The sequence below is a fragment of the Onychomys torridus genome, chromosome X, assembly GCF_903995425.1.
Source record: "Onychomys torridus chromosome X, mOncTor1.1, whole genome shotgun sequence".
Lineage (NCBI taxonomy): Eukaryota > Metazoa > Chordata > Mammalia > Rodentia > Cricetidae > Onychomys > Onychomys torridus.
In genome coordinates this window covers 50,788,961-50,813,206 of record NC_050466.1, presented here as the reverse complement: position 1 = coordinate 50,813,206, position 24,246 = coordinate 50,788,961, and the positions used below count along the sequence as shown (strand labels likewise).

At 45.8% G+C, this 24,246-nt stretch overlaps 2 protein-coding genes and 1 non-coding gene across 3 annotated transcripts; 1 reads left to right on the top strand and 2 right to left on the bottom strand.

Annotated features, from left to right (window-relative positions):
- Positions 1-1,191: 1,191 nt before the first annotated feature.
- Positions 1,192-1,952, bottom strand: LOC118574845 (histone H2A-Bbd type 2/3-like). Its single transcript, XM_036175718.1, has one exon. The coding sequence runs from the start codon at positions 1,628-1,630 to the stop codon at positions 1,247-1,249; it is 384 nt and encodes a 127-aa protein (XP_036031611.1). The 5' UTR covers positions 1,631-1,952; the 3' UTR covers positions 1,192-1,246.
- LOC118574633 (X-linked lymphocyte-regulated protein 5C-like) lies at positions 1,629-10,961 on the top strand. The gene is made up of 8 exons (XM_036175574.1): positions 1,629-1,827; positions 2,603-2,667; positions 3,612-3,642; positions 4,693-4,810; positions 6,105-6,204; positions 7,464-7,562; positions 10,041-10,145; positions 10,239-10,961. Exons 1-8 carry the CDS (start codon positions 1,629-1,631, stop codon positions 10,311-10,313), a joined length of 792 nt encoding a protein of 263 aa, XP_036031467.1. The 3' UTR covers positions 10,314-10,961.
- A 1,336-nt stretch (positions 10,962-12,297) lies between these two features.
- Positions 12,298-12,437, bottom strand: LOC118574892. The gene has a single exon (XR_004943773.1). It is a non-coding gene; the product is annotated as a small nucleolar RNA SNORA70 (small nucleolar RNA).
- Between the last annotated feature and the right edge of the window lie 11,809 nt (positions 12,438-24,246).

The following is a 24,246-nucleotide window of genomic DNA, read 5'->3' as shown; positions in this document are numbered from 1 at the left end:
AGATGGAAGGGATGGTGTCAGTGCTTAGTCTGATGGATACAGGCCTGAGGTGCTCCAGGTTATGGCCTCAGCTGAATTTGGGAGGGGAGGCCAAAGACTGGGCAACTGCAGATGTTTGAAGCAAGAAGTGGAAAGTAGCTGTGGCATTCTTGCCCAGAACATACAGAGAGGTTTCCAACTCCAGTCACTGGTCACAGGAACGATGTTTCAGATTCTGTCCGGCCATCGGCCCTATATGCAAATGACAGCCTGTGGGATGAAACGAGTTGCCAAACAAATATGCTGAGGGTGGGGCTTGATAGCCACAAATTGAAGGCAGGGCAAGCAAACTGTCTGACCGTTGTGCAAATAGCAGTCTGTAGGGTCGAGTTTAGCTTCAGAGATATGGCCTCATGTACAAAACCCCAGTCCCAGGGCAGGCAAGGCCATAGATGTTGGAGCACTCGGGGCACTGGCACGCAGGTTGTGTCTTACTCACATCCTGTGCCAGGCAAACCTCCTGGCGGATCTTGCTGCTTAATAATAATTAATAAAGGTTAACAATGAGTCATGATCCTCCATGACCCTAGGCCCCACACGCCACTCACTGTTCTACATCTGCATCCCCAGCCAAAAGGCCGCCTTTGCACGTGGCACAGTGGGTCCTCTCTGCTCTGTGGTCTCCTATGAGAAGGCCATCTTTCCGATGCAGCTGGCCAGGCTGGCCCAGACTGGTTCAGGGCCAAGAGGCGCATCGTGGGTACCCCCGTCCAGGTCCCCGTTCTTGGCTCCCTCCAGAGCGGCTGCTCCTCCGCCATCCCTGCCTGTGGTCCACACCTGCACCCCAAACACCACCGTGTTGCTGCACTAGGCCACCCTGGCCTTCTTCCCCCACCTTCCAGTCGCACCTCATGCCCAAAGGAAAGACTAGGGAAACCAGCCTGTAGGTCACCGGCACCCCAGCACGGCTCCCACCCGCTGTGTTCCTCCAACTAGGCCCACCGCACCCTCACCCCCACCGCCACCCCCATCCCACGCCAAAGGAAAAGCCAGGGAAGCAAACCTATGGGGTTCTCGAACTCAAGCTTTTTAATAAGAGCACAACAGGGAGAGAAGGAAGGGACGAGGCTGAGCAGCCGCGCAGGGCTGCCTGTGGGAACGTTTGGGTGGGATGAACTGATGCCCGACGGAAGATGGGAGCATGGGGGCGGATGGGCGGGTCAGCAACCCAGAGCCAGCCAGCGGCAGCACGAGCAGCAGGTAGGAGCTAGCGTTGACGGCCATGCCCACGAGGAGGGCGACCAGCCGGGGCCACCTGGGAGATGGTGACGAATTGGAACAGTTCGCTGAGCAGCGTGTTGTTGTAGACAGTCACGTCCAGCAGCTCCGGAGTGATGAGCCTCTGTGCGCCTCGGCGTTGGGCCTCATTGCCTGCCAGCTCCAGCAGCCTGCGGGTCAGGAACTCCAGGATGGCAGTCAGCAAGATGGGCACCGTTTCGCTCAGCCGCCGGGCATGGCCGCTCTCCCGAAGATGGTGTTCCACCAGGCTCACAGAGAAGGTCAGCTCGGCTCTGGAGGTGCGGGAGCGGCGAGACGACGACGAGGACGACGACGACGACCCTCGACGGCTGCCCTGTCTGGTCCTGGGCATGCTGGCCTCGGAGTGCGCCCCCACAGGCTGGTTCCGCTCCACCTGGCTGCTCTCTGCTGGCCTGCTGCTGGGCTCTCTGGGCCTCCAGGCTGATCCCAGGGGCCCCCTCTGCGTCTGGCTGCGTGTTCTAGCGACCCCTCATGGTCGCAGCCCACTCTTCTGTGCTCCCGCTCCGGCTCCCACTGATGATGTGTGGTGTGTGAAGGCTCCCAGCCAGCCCTCGCTAGGGGCGCTGTCGTCACCCTGACACCTTGGGCTGCTCAAGGAGCCTTCTAGGAAAGACGGAGACGGGACGGGGAGCAACTCAGTGGTGCCACGGAGAACCAAGCCCTTCACGACCCTCGGCTTTCTAAGGTACTTTCACCGTGCCCCTACCTTTTAAGCATGAGCTCTTTCCCCTACTTTCCCCACCCTCCAACCCACCACCCACCCCACGCCCCCACCCAGGCTCCCATCACACTGAGTCTCTCAGGTGGAGCACAGGGGTGGCCTGGTACTAACCAGGTCATTGCATGGCATTGCGTGGGTGGGATGGAGATGAGAGATTCGGGTGCTGAGATCTGATTCTTAGGCATGTTCTGGGCTTCTGTCCCCACGTGACTTTCTCACCCTGTGGCCGAGGTGCAAGGCTCACAGAGGAGAGTCATTGTCCTGACCAATGTGCCTCTGACAAAGCCAAAGTGAATTTCCGTGAAAGGCTTGTCTGAATACGTGTACCTGCTGGCCCCAGACTCTGGCCGAGCTGAATTTCATGTGTGTGTGTGTGTGTGTGTGTGTGTGTGTGTGTGTGTGTGTGTGTGTGTTGGGGTGGGGGTCGTGAGATCCCAGAAGACTACTTTAAAACTGTTGTTGGACATGGGCTCAACCAACCCTAGAGTGAATCTGTTTCCCATGTGGGATGATGAGAATAGCACATTTCCTTTGCAAAGGTTGTTTTGTTTTTTTTTTTTTTTCCCTTTCTTCTCAATGCAGCACACAATCCAGCAGTTGATACCAGTGAGATGGGCAGCTGCTCCTCAGGACCAGACGTGCAAGAGGCCAGGTGATGTCTTAAAGGAACTTTGTCCTGTCCCAGGAGGTAGTTTCAGTGTGGTTTTGTGCAGGCATTCAAAGAAAATTCTGCCCTTTGCTGGAAAATGGATCCAAATGGAGAGTTTGGTGTTAAGTGAAATGGGCCAGCACCAAGAGACCACAGTCACCTTTTTTTCTCTCATTTGGTGATCCTAAATATAAATAGGTCCATACAATGATATAATCCAAATTCAGAAGAGAGGCTGGGAAGAGGCAGGCAGTGCCCAACAGAGGGGAAGGTTTGAGGAGTAGAGGCCGACTCTGGAGGTTGAATATGGTCACATGGCATGAAAGTTGAAGAGACACTGGCTGGGTGACAGAGGGGGACTAGCAGGAGGGTACTGAGGAAGGACGAGGGTGAATATGGCTGAAGTGCACCACAGATGGGTGAGTGCACCTTTATGAAGTGGCTTGCTGCTGTACACTGAATGGATTCCAGTAAACCTTTACTATAAAGTCCCCTACACTGCCACACCATAACACGAAGTCACCACTTGAGGAGAGGAGACACTCCCGTGGAGCTGCCTGCAGTTGGGCAGGGAACGAACGCCAGGGAGGCAGTTTCCATGTGTCATCCAGCACCCAGCCTGAGGTTGGGTTCCTGGGGATACAGCTGACTTTGAGTCACCCATGCTCCAGTAAGTAACCCTTAGCCATGTGCCCGTATGTATTCTGCAGTGAACTCATTGGTTCACTGTGAAAACGTGAATAAAGGAATAAAAGTAATAATAATAATAATAATAATAATAATAATAATAATAATAGTAGCCCCAAGACAGGAAAATCCAACTTTGCCTCACATAAGCGCTAGTCTCTCCAAAACCTAGCGCCTCACCTTTCCTTCTAGGCAAACTTAGGATGTTTGTCCTCAATTAAGGATTCTTGTGTGCATTTTCCACAGGGAGCCTAGCCTGTTCAGAAGAGGATACCGGATTTCAAAGGTGTGTTTGAGCAGATGTTGCTAGTCCCAGAGCCCCCTTTCTGACCCTACAACTTAATATGTGGTGAGAACCTGGTCACCAGGCAACAGGACTCTGTTACACTTCTGTCGCTCAGAGGATTTTTTTTTGGGGGGGGGGCAAGCATGGTGGGGACAGTAAATTGCCATTTATCCTTCAGGGGGCACCTTTAGTTGAACTCTGAACTAGCTTCTCTGAGCAGGGGCGTGTCGTAGCTGTCACTGAGGATGCCATTGCTGAAGACTGTTACTAGGGATGATGGGCAAGCAGATAAATCTCTGCTTTTTATCTCACTGCACCAGTGGCATGTCGCATTTCAACAGCTGTTTTTCTGAATTAAGTCATTTTTCTCTGGCTTTCCGAAGTTGCTCTCCCCCAGGAACCCCTGCCAAAGGAGGGCATGGAAAACAGCCTTTAGTCCGTACACGTTTATGAGCGTGTCAGGGAATGCTGAAGGCAGCCACACCGTGGTGAGAGAAGAAAGGTGTGATGGCATGCAAGCATCATGCATGCCACGCTAGCTTGTTTTCTGTCATCCACGGTAACCAAGTCAGTGTACCGCACGCCCCTCAGGCTGAGACAGCTTTTATTCACTTGTATAGGTGGCCCTAAAACAGCATTACTGGAGAGACACCGCCAGTTCTTAGCCAGTGTATAGAGTCAATGCATACAAGCAAGGATGTCTGACAGCATTGCACTTTCTGGTACAGATGGACTGCTTGGGTTTTTGAGGTGTCCAGGAAATGGTTTGTCAAAGTACGATGCTCCCACACCTGTATTCCAAGCACTTAGGAAATGGAGGCAGGAGAATCAGGAACTGGAAGTCGCCCTCACTTCCCTCTCGGGTTTGAGACCAGTCTGGACTAGGCAAGACCCGGTCAAGAATTAAAAAATAAAAATACAGCAAAGCGCACAGTGGACACCAGATCTATAGATACTCCTGTTACCGTGTAGGTGATGTGTCAGGGATGAAAGAGCGCCTCTTCCTCTGGGTATTTGATTTAAAGTGCTACCATTTCCTTTCTCGACTAGGTGACGTAACTCGGAACCTTCTGGCAAAGAGGAAGCAGTTTGAAAAGGATATAAATGCCTCTTTCAGCAGCCTGAATGAAAACCTCCAGAGTATTTTCAAAACCCAACAGAAGTCAAGGTAAAGTTGTGACCCTCTGTCAACAGGACCTGTACAGCTTTTACTCATCCTTCCAAAGTCACTCCTGCCTGCCATTGTGATCCTGCACAGAGTGGAATCGCTAATGGGACCTACATAGCACTGCATTTTCCCTATGAGCTAGTCCTATTCATACCTGGCCGGGGGGCGGGGGGGGCTGGAGGAGATTGAGGGGCTGGGGTGGGGAGTATCCCACCTTTACGGGGCTGAGATGTAATCCCTTCAAGACTTGTGGATGTAACAGTCTTATTAAATAAGAAACGCAGAGCCAAATGCAGAGTTAAAAGCCCAAGAAGTCAGAGAAGTACCTGAGAGCTGAGACTAAAACCGCCTTCTTACCCTTTGCTGGCTAGCTGCCCTCCTTCCCCTCAGAAGGAAACCTACCTCCTGTGTACCTGTCTTTTTATTGACTTTCTGTTCTGCCTTCTCATTGGTTGTAAACCCAACCGCATGACTTCCTCATCACTGCCCGTCTATACAGACCTCTAGGTCTTCTATGGTTGGTATTGAGATTAAAGGCGTGTGTCTCCATGCTGCCTGTGTCCATGAACACACAGAGATGTGCCTGTCGTGTGATCGGGATTAAGGGCGTGCACCACCACTGCCAGACTTCTGCTATGGCTTGCTATTAGCTCTGACCCCCAGGCAACTTTATTTATTAACATACAAATAAAATCACATTTCAGCACAAATAAAGTATCACCATAAAGCCTGGCAAGAGAACAGTTTCTCCCCTATCAGATAACAATACAGATAACTTCCTGTAAGGAAGGCCAGTCTTCTATGGTCTACAAAACTATACCTATTAGGAGGTACCATCAGCACTGTTTTGGTAGATCGTTGTGCCCATGTGCGGGGAGGGCGGCAGAGGTTCTAGGTTCTGTGCACTCTTTGTGCATCTAAGTCCCAGAGGATGAAGGGTATGTTGCCTTCACCACACAGACTTGGGCTCTCAGAATCTCTAGGTTGCTCCATAAGGGAAAGGGAAGATGGGTCCAATTTTAAGCCAGAAATGCAACCTTGGGAAATGTATGCATCTGAGCATCCTAGGTGTTTGAGAGGGAAGACACCTGAAATGGCGCGTCACTGGTAGCAAGTTAGAACAAAATTCTTCTGGGACAAAGAGAGTCACATTGCTACCTCTCAGGAGCCAATTTAATTCATGTCCCCTTTCTCTGTTGCTCCCAGCTGTTGTTTCAGAATGATGAGTGTGTGTGCCATTGCCTTCCCCTCACGCAGTGTGACAATGCTCAGTAATCGTTACTGTGTTTTACAGGCAGGAGCTTCACTCCATGCACTCCCAGATGTTTGAGTGTCTGTACCACAAGTGGCTGGACGAGGTGGGGAGAGCAAGGGAGCAAGAAGAACACCTTACTGTGAGTGTCTCTCTCTCTTAGCTTGAAATAGCTCCACTGTGTCCGATTCCAAAGTGTCAGGGCTTCAGTGCATCAAGTCGAGAGGGAAAGGGACAGCACAGGGCATGAACATACGGAGACAGGGAGGGTGGTGAATGTGGCCTGGAGAGACTGGCCTTCCTTGCTGGCTTGCTTCTTTTTCTGTGGAGGGGTGATGTGGTCATGGGTTAGGAGCCAGCATGGGGGACTGGAGGAGGCTGAGCAGGCACTGCCTGGATGGAGAGTGCAGGAGCAGGTATGGGCTTGTATGCTCAGAGGGAGGGGACCCTTTGTGATCCACACAGTGCAGATGCCAAATAGTGCGGGATGGGGTGGGGCCAGGGGTCCCAGGTAGCCTTCTGACACAGTGATCAGGGAGGCAGAGTGAGAACAGTCAGTATGGATACCGAGTAGTGCGGTCTTTGAGGAATCTTTCATCCTGATGGAGGGTAGAGCTGTATGTACTCTCAAAGGCGCAGACTTCCAAAGGTGGGGAAGCAGAACCTGGAATCTGAGGGAGATGGAGACAGATTCCAGTCTGGTGGTGAGGAGCATGTTCTCTGGACCCCATTGCTTGGAATGCAGCCATAGTCCTGACGACACTTGCTCATGATGAAAGCTCAGGAACATAATTAACCTCCCTGCCTCAGTTTCCTAGGAGTAAAAGCAGACCTGTGAAGAATCCCTACCTTCCTAGACTTTGTGTATTGAGTGGTTTCATTTTGTGGCATGTTGCTATGGAACGTTTGACCGTGGGAGCTGATGCGTGTTTGCTATTGGCCTCCCCTGCCCTTCGTATTTGGTTGATAATGCAGTCGATGGAATGTTACAAGCTGGGGAATGACTGATTGATGAGGAAGGCTTAGGTCAAAACTTTTTTTTAAAGAAGGGTTTCCTTGGAAGCTAAAATGTGTCCTCGTTGTATTAAGATCAATACTTTATGAAGACAAAGGAATGCTTTGTACTTAATTTTTGGTGAGGTGGGAATCCACAGATTAGGTGGGTCCTCTGTTAATTTCAAAATGAATAATTATTTCATAGAGTTTTTGCACAGGCTTGACAGACTATCTGACTCTGAGACTGGTCAGGCCGTGTTACGTTGCTTTTGGCAGTGAAGGGCATGTCTTCAAACTTGTCCACGAATGTCAGAACACAAAACATCACGGGAAACACTTCCTGTGAGCAGCAGGGATGGATGTTCAGTTTTACTGACATTTTGTCATTGATTTCCTCCATTTCAGCTTATAGCTCAGCAGCAGGTGAAGATTTTACAGAAAGCCATAGAGGATCATGAAACGAGGATTGAAAACGCTAAAGATTTATGTGGCACATTTTTGAAGGTCTGGTGGATTGCACTCGTTAACAGAACACACCCACTTATGTCACACCAGGTGTCTATAAAAGCAGAAGACAGGGTGGCCCTTTCTCAGTTTGTGGGAGAAGTAATTAGTTTTGAAAACCAGGATCACATTCTGTTTGGATTATTTTCTCCACACACAGGAGAAATGCTAAGGTTTGTTTAACCTGGGAGACTGATGACCGTGTGGGGGACAGTGTTCTAGCACGGGAGCTGGTGACTGGAAATTTGCTTAGAAAGGAGCATGCTGTATCACAATGATGAGCTATTATGGACCTCTAGTGACATTTCGATGGGAATTGGCAAGTCTGGGGATCCTTCTGGTTTTCTTTGACTCGTTTGGATTGCACAGGTCGGTAAAACAAGCAATGGGCAAGGGTAGATTTTATTTTCTTTCATGTTGAGTGTTTTGTAGTCTCCCGACTTTAGCATTGTTCTTGAGTATTGGTGGTCGTGTATTTCAAGATCTCCCCGAGAGATGTGGGGAATGGCAAAGCTGGCAGAAGGTTAACCCTCTTTGAACTGAGAGCTGCCAGCTGGCAGTGGTACCCTTGCTGAAGCCCTAGGTCCTAAGTGACCTCTATATATCCAGGAGTTGAAGCAGCCCTTCAATGGGAATTCTTTTTGATGCCCTCATTTAAGTACACTATGAAATAATCTCTCCTCAAATCTGATTCCGATGCCTTAACTAAAGTGCTCAGTGTGCCATAGTAAATGAAATGTTTTCCAGATGCTATCGAGAAGCTAGGTCTGTCTTTGCCAAGCAAGCATGAGTACCCCAGTTAGTACCCTCGGGAATATCCCCAGCAGCCATGTATGTGTCCTCCAGGCACGGCAACAGGTGCCTATAACCCCAGAGTGGTGAGGGTAGAGAGAGACACAAGGACCCCTGGGGCTTGGGGGACCACCAGTACAGCCAAATTGGAAAACCCCCGTGTTTAGTGAGAGACCCTGCCTCAAAAAGTCATGTGGTAAGCGGTTCAGGAAGGCGCAGGCACACCAGAGCACACATGTATACACACGTGCAGACATGTACATGTGAAGGAAATCACTTTGAGTTTTTGTTTGTTTGTTTGTTTTTTTGTTTTTTTAAATGACCTCTGCTCTCCACACTCAAGCACACGTACATGTACATCTTCCGGCACACACACACGCACACAGAAAAGTAAAACTGAATTTTCAAGACCTTGGGGGCCATCTACATACATCCAGTCCTTTAGGAAGAGCTTAAGAAAAGGGAACATGCAGCTTCTAATGCAGCTGAATGCTGCTTGGGAACTCATTGGAAGAACTGACCAGAAAGGCTTGCTTCTAACTGTGAGTACTCAATGTGAGCAGCACCACAGAGGGAGCCTTGTGACTGGGCCTCTCTGGCTTCCCAGGTGGTCCCTGCCCTTCTGCCCTGTGCTCTTCTGCCTCTCTCACTCTCTTGAGCTCCCTCTGCTTCTCCACTCAGGCTTCCCTCCTTTCCTAGTCCTTGGCTCTGGCTCTGAGGGACTGTTGTCCTGAAACATGGCCTTCCCCTCTTCCAGATTTCCCAGTGGCCTTCCTTCTTAATTCTCTCTGCTTCCTGTGTCCTCTGCACAACTTGCGTGTCTCCCCCCCCACCCCCCGTCCCGTCCCCCACCCCCAGCCTCTTGACAGCTTCACTGGCTGCCTGCTTCCCTCTGTCCATCTTGTCTTCCCTCCTCCCAGTGCACCAGCTTCCCCTGAAGTGGCTCCCATTCTGTGCCCATGCTTTGCTTCTGCTCTTTGCCCAGAAAGCTCCCTGTGCCTTGTCTTCCCTAAGGAAATCCTATGTTTTTACTGCTTGAAGTCACCATTTGTGTCTTTTTCAGCCGCCAGCCCAGCAAGCTCCCCTTCCATACCTGTTTTCAGCTTAGTGTGCATGTCATCTGTTCCCAAGCTGCTCTGGGCCCTGGGAATAGGGCAGAGACTGGACAGGCATTTTGCAATTTCTGGACAGAGAGTGACACAGTTCTTTCTCCTCTGTGTCCACCAGTGCAGTGTTCTTTGAGAGATCAGAGGGGTTTGAGTCCCCGCTTGAGCTTTTCTTAGATGGAAGGGTCCTGGGATCGTACACTGTGTCTTCCTCTGAAAATCACGTTCCATGGACATAGTGAATGGCTCCTTCCTCTGGGAAACCTTGGGGGTCTCCAACGTGGGCCTGTGCCTCGTTTTCCATGTCTGCTCCGTGGGACCTTTTCACTGATCCTCCACCCATTTTTCCGAGATGAGTGCCTTAGCTGTCCTTGTCCCACAATGGCACCACCTTAAAATGTGGCACTGGAGCTTTTTGTGGAGTGGCTATTTAGATGTGTGTGGAGTAGCCACTGTTCTTACTTTGAATTCATCACAAGCATCCTTTGGATATGCAAAGCCGGTTCTTTTAAAATTAAATGAGGTGAGGTGTGAGGCCAAGCCAGGGCTGTGTGCTCAAGCAGAGTTTTGTTTGTTTCAGAAAGCCAAGGACTTGAGTGGACATCGCAAAGCTTTTATTGGTGGTGAAGAAAGTGAAGTGAAGAAAGAAATCTCCAAGGCGCAGGACAGAGTTATCATGGAAACTGTAAGTCATGTGTCTGTAATGCCATGTGCCTCGGGATGGCTTCCTACGGGCAGAGATGGAATAACATTTCCCTGATTCTCCATTTTCAAACAGCAAGAGCAAGATGTGTCTGTTGTTGAAACGTACCTTCAATCCCTGGTCCTTGACCACTCTGAAGAAACCATCTGAAGCTCACGTAGAGGACGCACAGGCAGCATTAGCCCTGCTAAGAGGCCCTTAGTAGCAGTCAGTGCAGCTGCTCTCTCTCTACTCTCTTTGCTTTCTGTTAACCATTAAGTGAACCCCCAACAGTTCTGTGGGTAGCAACAGTTAAGTGTGGGTCCTCCAGCCCCTGACAGCAAGGGAGAGACTTTCTCCCCAGCACTGGCAGTTACATTTTGCAAGAAAATGTCATTTGATTTTACAACTGGCTTCTTTGGTTCCCTGTCACTTCCCCAAAGTGAATGTTACCTCTCTTATTTCAGGAAGAAATAAATAACGGTGGGATCCATTTTTCTGTGCATGCTTTCATTTATCCAGGAGGGCACAGAGCCAGTTCCACTGCAAATGGGCCTTTACAGGAAAACCAACCCAACACGTTCACTCAGACTTACTGAGCACAACCCATGTTTTCCTGCCCAGATGTGCTAAACTGTTGACAGCATTCCCACAGCAGAGCCAGATCTTAACGTGTTGGGTGTGAGCTTGCAGTGGGGCTGTGGCATGTCCCAAAGACTCGTTTCTAGGCTGTATTCAACACTGGTTGGAACACACCTCCCCTTATCTTTGGTCACAAACATTTTATCGATGAATATCTGCATAAGCATTTGCAGCTTCAGAATTTTAGATGGGTGTTTCCAGCAGCATTTTCTAGTGTTCTCTTTAGAGTTTAATTTTCATCAAATTGTTCTGCTTACATTTGTGTGTTTCTCTAACTCTTGAGTTATTCTTTTACCCATTTGTCTGCTGTTTTCTTTATGAATCCTTATAATCTGTGTCAGTACATTTGACTCATTTTTCAAGGGTGTGTACTTGTTGAGACTTTGTGAGCATATTCCAAGTGTGTGTCTGTACCCATGAAGGCCAGAAGAGGGGCTGTGGTTCCCTGGGCCTTGAGTTACAGGTTGTTGTGACCTACCCAAGGTTGGTAGTGGCTAGCTGAATTCAAGTCTTCTGGAACAACAGCAGGTGCTGTCAACTGTTTTCAAATGGGTTGAACACGGCTGAACAGTGTTATCTGTTCAGCCGTGTTCAACCCATTTGAAATTGCTTCACCTTTTACTTGTAGTTTGTGAGCTAAACTTTTTCCTTTTGTAGATTACAGAAGTGAATCTATGATGGAAAACAAAACCCCTCTGATAGGGAAGAAGGGAGCAATGATGATCACTTTCCCCTGTGCTGTCCCTTTTCATGTGGCCCTGCCTACCACTCTTTTGTTTCAAATTTTCCTAGTGGTTTCTGTTTTAATTGTCCTTTGAAGATGAGCCTGATGGATTTTACAAAAACATTACATTTGTGTGTGTGTGTGTGTGTGTGTGTGTGTGTGTGTGTGTGTGTGTGAGAGAGAGAGAGAGAGAGAGAGAGAGAGAGAGAGAGAGAGAGAGAGAGAGAGGATGACACACTTGGTATTTTCAGTCATCCTTCTTTTTTTACAGACAGGATGTGATATTTATTGCTGAACATGATTTAGTAGGGTAGAGGAGAGCACCAAAGTAGACAACCTCAGGAGTACAAGGCCCACCAATGGGGACCATGATTGGTGATGTATTTAACCCCACTGCCATCAGGGATGAGTCGCTTCTCAGTGACCATGTCTTCAGATCAATCTGCATTTGACTTAGCAAAGACTCACCTCTTTGAGATGTTGGTCTAGAGAGAGACAGCTGAAAAGAGAAAAAAAACCTTAGTGAGGATGACCAGGGCAAGACAGTGGGAGGAAGGGGCTTAATAACACCACTTGCCTTCTGGCAGTCAGAGAGATTGAAGTTGGCTTTCAACTTTCAACATAGGGCCTCCATCAGATGTTCCTTATTCTGAAGCATGACCCAAGTGGACATGATGGCCTGGACAATGAGAAGAACCCTGGCCATGGTAACCTGAGGCACCACAAATACCTGTCTGGAGCCTAGACTGAGGACAACATTGATATCAGAGACTTGAAAAGCCATCAGAAAATTGTCTCCCTGGTCCCTTAGGGTAGCTCATATAAGCAACAGGGTGAATTCACTCCAAAAGAGTGTGCTGTTAGCAACCATTACACACTAGGCCCCCATGAGGAAAGGGACCTAAGTGGTCAGCTTAGTTGGGCTACAGATTTACCTTATCTTTTAAGGCACAGCCTCTCGGTGAACATGGAACTCACTGATTTGGTCAGGCTGAGTGGCCAGGAGCTTTGGAGATGGATCCACCAGTCTCTGTCCTCCACCCTAGACATGCTGGCTCTGGGGTTTAAGAGTATTACTCTGCTTGCATTTTCCATGGGTGCTCGTGGTCTGAACTCAGGTCCTCACGTTTGCATGGCAAATACTTTACCCACTGAGCCATCATCCTTGCCCATCTTTAATTTTATGGTTGGTAACATTAGTGTTATAAATGAATGACATTTATGGCACCATTTCCTCCCATGTACATATGTGCACAGATGATACACAGCCTCACCATGTTTCTACCTTCTCCCACACTCTCTGATGCTGCATGTCACAGACCTTTTCACAGTCTATCCTAGTCCTACTCTCTGGTCCATGGGTTCGATTTCTTTTTCCTGTTTTCATGTATGAAATAAAAGAGAACATGTGACACTTGGTGTATTTCTCTTACTGTTAAGTAATGTTCTGTTACATTCATTTGCCTGTGGAGAACAGGCTTTCCTTTTCTTGTCCCTCATGTGAATGTGCCATGTAAAGTATGTATTATATAATATATACTGTATATAATATAGCATTTTTTTCTTGCTGTCATGTGTTGATGGCCACCCAGGATACTTAATTGAGCTTGTACATGTCTCTTCTAATAGAAGGCCATGTGTTTTTGTAGCTGGAGACCTCTCCAGCCCCCGCCAAGCCCTGTTAGTCCAACAACCCACTTATAAAATAAACATATAGACATTTATATTATTTAAACTGCTTGGCCATTAGCTCAGGCCTACCATTGTCTAGCTCTTACTCTTATATTTAGCCCATTTCTATTAGTCTATAAGTTGCCACGTGGCTTGTGGCTTACCAGTACCTTACATCTTCCTTGTCATCGCAGCTGCTGGCAGTGTCTCTCCCCTCAGCCTTCCACTTCCCACAATTCTCTTCTCTGCTTGTCCCGCCTATACTTCCTGCCTGGCTACTGACCAATCAGCATTTTATTTATACAGAGTGATATCCACAGCTTGTCTTGGTTAGTCTGGGTTGTCAACTTGGCTGGGTTGACAAATGCCTAGAGTAAGATTAGGGAAGCTCACTTCTAATGTGCGTGTTACAGCATCATTTTCAGAGAGGACTTATTCACAGGAGAGTAATCCTGCATGTGGATTCTCCATACAGTAGTCTGGGAGCCCAGGCAGAATTAAAGAAAAATAAGAGAAAGCCTGCCAGGGCAGCCTAGCTCCATCCTTCCTGAGCTAGTGCATGTAGCACTGTTACCATCGCCCATGGCCACCAGACTCCAGAGCCTTCAGCCATCTAATGAAGATGCATAGCAGCTATGATCCAGGGAGCTCCCAGGCCTGGATTGGGGCTGCATCATTTGTCCTCCTTGAGTTGAGGCTTTCAGCTTGTCCGTTTAGTTGATACTGAATTAGCCCACTCTCCAGCATGCACAAAGTCATTTTTGGACAACCCAGCCCCCAATTGGTTAAGACATTCAATGAATTTCACCCACCCCATGTACGTGCATGCATGCGTGGATGTGTGACTGCATGCATGCGTGCGTGTGTGCATGTGTGTGTGTGTGCATGTATGTGTGTGTGTACATTTTTCTATTGACTCTACCTAGAGAACCATGACTTACACAAAGTTATGCATGTAGTTGCCAAGATTTCAGATACTGTCAGCTATGATTTCAATGTGCCAAGTGTTGTTTTTTTTTTCTTCTGTATCCATAGTCTTGCTCATTCTAGAGAATCACTCTACTGCAAACCTGTACCTCCAGCCCTCAGTCACCCTTACATTGAGTAGGTTTTCTGTCCTCGACAAGCAGCTCTCCTTTGGGTTGGTTTGCCATGGAGAGACATTTGATCCTATTAGTATTCCAGGGATCCTGTCACTGCCCTCCATATTTGTTTGTTTTCCTTTATTGCTGTCTGAATGTAATATTCCAAAGAACTGGTGTACAAGCTCTGATGTCCCTTCTCCTATTCTGTTCTCGGGGCTTTCCAATGAGATTTCAAAATTTGACTTACTCAGGCATTTTGGAACTGTTACTCACTCATGTTTCTCCCTTTTCCTGAAGTGCTGAAGGATCAACCCAGAGTGTCAGAATAGCTAGGCCACCATTGTACCACTGAACTACATCCCTGGCTGAACTGTATATTTTGATTCAAACCAGAGTTTATAGGTGAGGTTTTTTTCTTTGTCTTTCTTTTCTCATTCCTTTCCTTTTCTAAAAACCTCTTTCAAAAATAATCGTATAAAATATACCAACAATTGAATTTCACTGTGATAAGCTGTGATCATGCTCACTCATGCTTGTTTGTACCTTTACTTTCCTTCCCATCTCTCCCCCTCCATCAGGCTCATGTGTACACACACACACACACACACACACACACACACACACGCACACCTCTGTTTCCCTAGAGGTCCCTGTTCATGGGGGTGCTGTGTTCTTCCCTTCCCATGTCAGTATGAGCTCGTGCTAGTGGCTCCACAAACTTAGGTGGAAACAGTATATTATAGGAGGCAGAATGAAGGAGCAGCTAGGAAAACCCAGCCCTGTCTCCTCAGTCAGACTTCAAGGAGAACTGCCTAAATGGAAAGTGGGCTTGCAGTTTCCACTGTTCATTTCAACCTCAAAGACAGGACCACTTTAGATAGTGCATGTAGCATGAATCTTAAAGAGTCTTATTAATAAAATCAAACCTGGAGCCAGGTATTGGGGTGAATGCTGGAAGATCAGAGAGACAAAGCAAGCCACCTCACCTTGCCAATTCCTCAGCTGATTCCGTTTCCTCAGATTGGAAGCTTCTGAGTCCTCATCCAGATGGATCTCAGCTGAACTGCTGCTAGAAGCCTAAAAGCTTAACCAGGCCAAAAGCTTCTAATTCCTGGTCCTTATGCCTTATATACCTTTCTGCTTTCTGCCATCAATTCCTGGGGTTAAAGGTGTGTGTCACCATGCCTGGCTGTTTCCAGTGTGGCCTTGAACTCACAGAGATCCAGAGGGATTTCTGCCTCTGGAATGCTGGGATTAAAGGCGTGAGTGCCACCATTTTCTAGCCTCTGTATCTAGTGGCTGTAGTTAGAGTTTTCCTGCCTGGCCAGTCAGGACAAATCTCTCTTACCCGCCAGTCCCACAATCGCTCAGACCCAACCAAGAAAGCACACAGAAACTTACATTGTTTACAAACTGTATGGCTGTGGCAGGCTTCTTGTTATCTACTTTTTCTATCTTAAATTAACCCATTTCTGCTTATCTATACTTTGCCACATGGCTTGTGGCTTACCAGTGTCTTTACATGTTGCTTCTCATGGCGGCGGCTGGCGGTGTCTCCCCAGCCTTCTACTTCCCAGAATTCTCTTCTCTTTGTCCCACCTATACTTACTGCCTGGCCACTGGCCAATCAGACCTTTATTTACACAGATTGATATCCACAGCAAGTGGCTGTTCTGTTCTCTGATCCCAGATAAGTTTATTAGGGTGCACAATATTTTGGGGAACACAATACCACCACAGATGCATTACTGCTTACAAATGGTATTAATAAAGATTTTAAATGAGAAGTACAAAAATGAGATGGTGATTAAAAACATTCTTCTGTATTCTGCTTGCTTGACTTTTCTATGCAATGTATTTCTTTTGGTAATGTCTCCTCATTGGGTAACTAAATTGATCTGCGTTTCCTAGCCATGAATGAATTTGACTTTTTACAGTTGGATTTTATTAAGCAGAATAAAGTGAGCTTGCACCCGATTAATGTACTGGCTGTGTTAAATTTAAATGTCTCGAGGCATTGGTCTTGTAATAGACATCTGTGTTCAGTGTGATAGGAAAAAAAGTCCACCTTACATTGATGATAATGTATGAATTTACTGGATAGGCTCTACTATTCTTGTGTACTGATATCATTGGTGGGACAAAGTAGAGAACACTAAAATATCGTCTACTTAATTCTCTGATGGTAGTGTGTGTGTGTGTGTGTGTGTGTGTGTGTGTGTGTGTATGTATATGTATATATATATGTATATATATGTATATATACATATATATATGTATACACACACACACACACACACACACACACACACACACACACACACATATATATATATATATATATATATATATATTGAATGTATTCTCCAGAAAGAGAAAACAATGGGAAATCTCTTCTTGGCAGGAACTCAAACACTTGTGGAATATTTATAAAATGAGCAGAGTCATCATCTTGAGTGACATAGCTGTTGGCGAGCCCAACAGACTCCAATGGATAGTCCCCAATTCATGATCCCATGGATGGGCCTGAGTAAGCTCAGTCAGGGATTTGGTGGAATATCTCAGTCGTTAGTAGTACTTGCTCTGTGAGTATGAGGTCCTGAGTTCAAAGCCCCAACACCCATGTAGAAATACAGACATGGCTGCATGTGCCTGTAATTCCAGAGTGGGAGACAGGTGAATCCCAATAGGGCAGTGGCCAGGCAGCCTAAACAAAACATCTAGCTTTTGGTTCATTTGAAAGACCTTTCAAGGCAGTAAGTGGCAAAGCTGTGAAGAAAGCCATGTGATGTCCTGCTCTGGCCTCTGCATGCACACCAGACATGTATGCATAAATATACTACTATACACACATGCAAGAAAAGAAAACTCAGTGGGTCAGAGCACAAAAGGTCATGAAAGTGGGAATGGAATTTTTAGGGAGCTTCAGGGCTGACAAGATAGAGGGAGATAAAAGCAGGTTGGATGAGAGTAATCAGAACATGTCAGAAATTGTCAAAACAAAAACAAAAAACAACCAAAAACCTAATTTAATAGACAATGATCATCCTGAATTGTGCAGAGGTAAGATCTGTGAAGTGACTTGTCTCCCAGCTTGGGAGGAAGAAATACTGTTAAGACCACATAGTCTACTTCATTTTCCATTTCCCCTTAGAATATTTTAATTGCCATTTCCCCATCTTCCATCGATAGTGTTAGCAAAGAGGCAAGTCAGTTGTGCTTTGAAAGCATTCTCTTCATGTTGTGATGGAATATCAGTGTTCATTGCTATCATTTGTAGGCAGAAACTTTAGACTATTCTCTCCAGATTATGATTTTGAATATGAAGTTAACCATGGATGCAGACTGTGGTGGTTTGAATAAGATTGGCCCTCATAGGCTCATACATTTGAATGCTTAGGGAGTGGCATTAATGGGAGTGGCCTTGTTGGAGTAGGTATGGCCCTGTTGGAGAAAGTGTATCACTGGTGGTGGGCTTTAGGGTTTCAAATGCTCAAGCCAGGCCTGGTGTCACTTTCTTCCTGCTTCCTGTAGAACTCTCAGCTCCTCCTCCAGCATGGTGTCTGCCTGCACGCCAGCCACCATGCCCCCTGCCATGATGATAATGGACTAAACTTCTGAAAAGGTAAGCCAGCTCCAATTAAATGCTTTTTCCTTTATAAGAGTTGCCATGGTCATGGTGTCTCTTTGAAGCAATAAAACCTAACTAAGACATAGATCAAGAGACAGACAGAAAAACTCTCTTAGCATCAGGCTTAACTTCTGAGGAATCCATTGTGTCAGAGTCTGAAGTGGCAGGGCTTTATGCAGTGGTTCAGGAGGGAAGGTAGATGGTATGAGCTTAGAGGGCCAAGCAGGATGGTGGAAGTGGCCATTCTCTCTGGATTGCTTCTGCTCCGGGGACAGATGCTAAGGTCATGGTTTAGGTGCTGGCATGTTGGTGGAGGCAGCAGGCAGAGCAGGTGCTGCCTGGAGGGTGGGATAGAACATAAGGGATTATATCCTGCGAGGAGGCACTTCATCATCCTTGTGATGACAAATTGCAAGCAGTGTGTGTGTGTGTGTGTGTGTGTGTGTGTGTGTGTGTGTGTGTGTGTGTGTGTTTGGGGGTACCATATAGAGCCTATGGCAATGAGATCAGGAATGCAGTATGGCAGAGCAGGTGGTGAGTTGGCTTTCAGGGGTTGAGGTTCAGAACAACCCAGTCCCAGAGCCATGTGTTCATTAAAGGACTGGCAGATGATTAAAAACATGTCAACATACTCCCTTATAGGAAGAGAAAGTCCATCAGATTTGGGGGAGTGATGAGTGGCTTATCAAGTCTTCATGAAAAACCTTATACCCATACCCATACCTAATGCTGTAAAGTAGGAAACTTTCCCATTAGATGATTAGGAGGGGGGTAATTGTGCAGGGTATTTGTGTAGAAGTGGGTTTCTCAAATTTTGTAAATGTGGTTTTAAAGTCTGTCTAATGAGAAGACATTAAATGTGTTCTTCACCATTTTGTGTTAGTAGCTGCCGAGATGATGGCTCAGTGGTTAAAGTGCTTGAAAGGCAAGCGTGAACACCTGGATTTGGAAGGTCAGTACCCACATAAACAAACAAACAACTAAAAACAGGATTAGTGCCATATGCCTGGAAGCCCAGTGCTCAGAGGTGGAAAGAGGAAGAAGAGTCCAGGGACTTGTTGGCCAAACAACCTTGTCACTCTGGGAACTTCAGTTTGTCATTGATTCTGTATCAGAAACAGAAGGTGGAGACTGATAGAGCAAGACGCCCAGCATCAACTTCTGGCTCCTGTGTGAGCACCCACAGGTATACACATTCACATATGTGTGTGCACACATGCATATACCACATAGAGACAAAACTGTCGTGTTAAAGCATAATATAGAATCATGTTTTTGTAAATTTCCCATTCTTCCTAAATGTTTACTTTATCCTTCATAGCATAGACCATGTGAGGACAGATCACTTGAATTGGAGAGAAAATCAGAGCCTAAACTCAGGTGGCCCAGACCAAAGAGAAGAGTTAGTCCTGAGTTTTCTTGTCCTTGGGTGAAAAATGAAAGGTACCTGACTTAGTCAGCATTTCTATTGCTGTGTTGAAACACCACGAATAAAAGCAACTTGAGGAGGAAGGGGGTTCTTTCACTTACATAAGTCGATCATGGAACTCAGTTGGGGCAGGAACTCAAATCAGGGAAGGAACTGAGGCAGGAGCTGATGCAGTGGCCATGGAGGAGTGCTGCTTACTGTGTTGCTCAGCCTGATTTCTTAGAGCAACCAGGACCACCATGCGGGCGGGGTGTGTGTGTGTGGGGGGCATCTGCCACCCACAGTGGTCTGGGAACTCCCACATCAATCACTAATTAAGAAAAAGCCCTGTAGGCTTGCCTACAGCAATCTTTGGCTCCGGGATTGTGTTGAGTGGACATAAAATTAGCCAGCACAGTGGCCATTTGATTCCATCCCCAAAATACTTTAGTACAGAACAGCTGTCCTTTGCCACTTCATAAGCCATAGAGTGATGGGATTCAGTCTTGAGCATCCATGGAGCTGACACTCATTCATATCTTTTCTTCCTTAATTTTCTCTTGCCTTTTATGATCTCAATACCCGCCTTAAACTGCAAGTACTGTCTGTCATTAGAAAAAGAGACAACAGGCGTTTGGGACCACCAGATGGAGATGTTCAGCTGTTATTGTTAATGTCAGCCTGGAAGTTCTGACAGCCACTAGGTGAGAGGTTCTATAATTAGTGGGCATTAGCACATCCTGAAAACATCCTTCCTCCCGGGAGCACATCCCATGCCCACTAGTCACAGAGAGGCTTGCTCAGGCCTTGAGATTTACCTAGATGTTCTTATTTTACCATCTTCTCTGCCTTCTCATGGTCCTCACACAAGCTGCCCCAGGAAGCACACTGTGAGGAACTCTGATGGCATGCATGAAATGGCAGTACTCACCTCGAGGGGTCCTGGGGAAACCTCCGTCATGGAATTGACTTCATGAGCAGGCTCGTTGGAGGAGGGGGAGCTAGCAAACACACACATAAGAAGCTATGCAGAGAAAGTCTAAGACTAGGAAAGTGATCCAAAAAAGGAGACAGACAATATTGCTGGTGGCCACCAAATGTCATGTGAGGTGAAGGCCAAGAATGGTGGTCATGCCATACAGGCCAATGAAGGCTTTTAAAGGGTGATTTCAAGGTTAGAACTCTTCATGGGAGAGACCTGGAGCTGGGATGGGTTGGCTGTGGGATGAAGAGCACTCAGCAGGTCAGGAAATGCAGGCAAGGAGTAGGTATAGTTGACTCTTTGTAGTAGAGGAAGTACCCGCGATGTGCATGAGCTATGATTTAAAGGTTAAAGAGAGTAGAGAGCATGAAGTTGTGAATGAGAGGGACAGAACCAGTAAGGAGGCTACTACTTTGATAGGAAAAGTGATTTCTAAAACTTTTAAGAAAAATCAAAATGTCAGATGATTAATTGTGGTAAGCAAGGTCATCTGAAAAGGGTTGGTAGGCAAGGTGTTCCTAGAGACAATGTTTTTTTTGTTTGTTTGTTTTTTCTAGAGATAATCCAAATGGAAGTTCCCAGCCCTCTGGAGTATGCAGAATGTTGGCAAAGGCCAGAATTGGACTAATGAATGCAGATCGACAAGGGACAGGCAAGGTAACCTGTTGCCATCGGAAAAAATGCCTTGGGGGGTCTCCCACAGGACCCAATACCAAATTTGGTTCAGTCATTCCCTATCAGCATCAGAGAAACTCATCCACAGAGCAATTAAAAGATTTAATGCCTGTTGTTAAGAACAACACTGCTCTGCATGTGATCAAGGATAGAACAGCTTCAGTAGATAAACAATTCAGAAGAGACCATAAAACAAGTATTTTGGCAAACTGCAATAAATGAGCAAAGCTAAGATTATGAATAAACAGCATTGTAATTGAAGGATTACTGGACAAAAGTACAGATGTAACAATGATTTCACCCACATCTTGGCATCCGGCTTGGCCTCTTCAGGAGACAGATATTCAGCTTTTAGGGATTGGAACTTTATCTCAGGTAAAACAAGATACAAGATGGGTCAAACGTATAGGGCCAGAGGACAGATAGGAAAATAAAAACCATAATGTGGCTAACATGAGCATGAATTTATGGGGACACAATTTGTTGTAGCAATGGAAAACACAGATTAACATTCCTCCAGCCTCAGAAACAAACTGTGGTTCATATATTGTGCACCCTAATGAATTTATCTGGGGGTCAGAGAACAGAACAGCCACTAGATTAGACATAGATGCCAGGCAGTGGTGGTGCACATGCCTTTAATCCTATCACTTGGGAGGCAGAGATCCACCTGGATCTCTGTAAATTCAAGGCCACACTGGAAACAGAGCCAGGCAGTGGTGGCACACACCTTTTAATCCCAGCACTTGAGATCTCATGTCTTTGCTTGGGAAGGACACACACCCCTAATACCAGGAAACAATGGCAGGAAGTAGAAAGCTATATAAGGCGTGAGGACCAGGAACTAGAGGTTTGTAAGCAGTTCAACTGAGACCCTCAGGGGTGAGGACTCATAGGCTTTCAGTCTGAGGATTTGTGGAAACAGGATCAGCTGAGGAGTTGGCGAGGTGAGGTTGGCTGTGGCTTGTTCTGCCTCTGATCTCTCAGTTTTCACCTCAGTATCTGGCTCTGGGTTTTTTGGGCTTTTTTTTTTTTTAATAAGGCTGTTTGGAAATTCATCTTTCAACAAACCTTAAAAATAAATAATGCAGCCGGGCAGTGGTGGCGCACGCCTGTAATTCCAGCACTTGTGAGGTAGAAGCAGGCGGATCTCTGTGAGTTTGAGGCCAGCCTGGTCTACAGAGCTAGTCCAGGACAGGCTCCAAAGCTACAGAGAAACCCTGTCTCGAAAAAAAAAAGTAAATAAAAAAATAATGCTTCTGAGAGAAATATTAAAAGGTATTAACAAGAACAATCACAGACCGTTCAGGGCACAACAGCTGTTGGTCTTTCAAAGGTACCAACAGCTCTAGCTTTATAATGGTTAACTGACAAACCTGTGTGGGTGGAACAATGGCCTTTGGCATCAGAAAAAATTACAGGCACAAGAAGAGCTGGTACAGGAGCAGGTAAATGCTCAACATATTGAAGAATCGACCAGTCCTCAGAATTCGCCCATATTTTCCATTAAAAAGACATCTGGATAATGGAGAATGGTAACAGATCTCAGAGCTGTAAATAGAAGGTGATCTCACCAATGGGCTCTTTTTGGCCTGTTATTCCATTGCCTTGTGTATTACCAAAGGGATGGTCTATTATAGTGATTGATGTAAAAGACTGCCTTTTTTAAAAAAACTATACCTTCACAAGAACAGGATAGAGAAAAATTTGCTTTCACGGAGCCCACTTGAAATAATTCTCAACCTGTTAAAAGGTACCATTGGAGGGTCTTGCCACAAGGAATGTTAAACAGCCCCACTTTGTGTCAATATTTTGTACAACAGCTGTTATAAATAATTTGTAAACAGTTTCCCTCAATCTATAATTTACCATTATATAGATGATATCTTACTGGCTGACTCAATGTTTGATCAAGTAAAGAGAATTTTGCCTTGTTGGGTATTAAAAATTGCTCCTGAAAAAATACAAAGAAGAGATTCTATTAATTGTCTAGGATATAAGATAGGTTTACAGAAAACTCAGCCACAAAAAGTACAAATCAGTCTTTAAAAAAAAAAAAAAAACTATCTGGTGAGGCTGAGAGAGAATTGGCTCTGATAGAAAAGAAATTACAGGTTGTACATGTGGATCACTTGGATCCAGAGCTTGATTGTATTCTTCTAGTCATTCTACCTTCTGCTCATTCTCCTTCAGGAATTCTTATGCAGAGAGGAGGTAATATCTTAGAATGGATATTTTTAGCACACAGAATAAAAAAATTAAAGACCTATGTAGAAAAGATTTCTAAATTGATTCTGAAAGAAAAATGAAACTTTGTCAATTTGCAAGGAATAGACCCTGCAGAAATGGTAGTTTCCTTTTACTAATGTTGAGATTGTCTCATTATAGGCAGAAAAATGAACACTGGCAAAGAGTTTTCCATAATTTCTTGGGAGAGATTAGCAACAAACATCCCCAAAGCAAGAGACTTCAGTTTATAGAAAGAACTAACTGGGTCCTCCTTCATATAGTGAAGGGGACACCAATTTCTGGAGCCCTTACATTCTATTCTGATGCAAATAAATCAGCAAAGGCAGATTCTAAGTCAGGAAAAATAAGTAAAGTGGCTCAAAGCCCTTACGATTCTGTTTAAAAATCAGGATTATATGCTATTCTTGTGGTATTATTAGATTTTCCAGACCTCTTAATATAGTTATGGACTCTCAATATGCAGAAAGAGTTGTTTTACATATTGAAATCACTGAACTTATTCCAGATGATTCAGAATTAACTTTATTTATTCAGTTACAACAAATAGTCAGAAATAGAAATCATTCATTGTATATAACACATATCAGATCCCATATGGGTCTACTAGGCCCTCTAGCACAAGGTAATGATGAAATCAATCAGCTATTGGCAGAGAATGTACTAGATGCCTCAGAATTTCACAAGAGACATCATGATAATAGCAAAGGTTTGAAGAAAGATTTTTCCATCACTTGGCAACAAGCCAACAAAACTATAAGGAAAGGTCATACTTGTTCTTTGTATAACCACAATCTAAATAACCTGCAGCAAGTAACCCAAAAGGTACTGAAAGAAATGAAATTTGGCAAATGGATGTGTTTCATTTTTGCAGAATTTGGAAAATTAAAGTATGTGCACCATATCATAGTTATATATTCAGGATTTCAGTGGGCAACTGCTTTAAGTTCCCCAGAGGCTGACTCTGTAATTACACATTTATTGTAAGGTATGGCCATTATGGGAATACACATACAAATTAAGAGTGGCAATCTCCAGC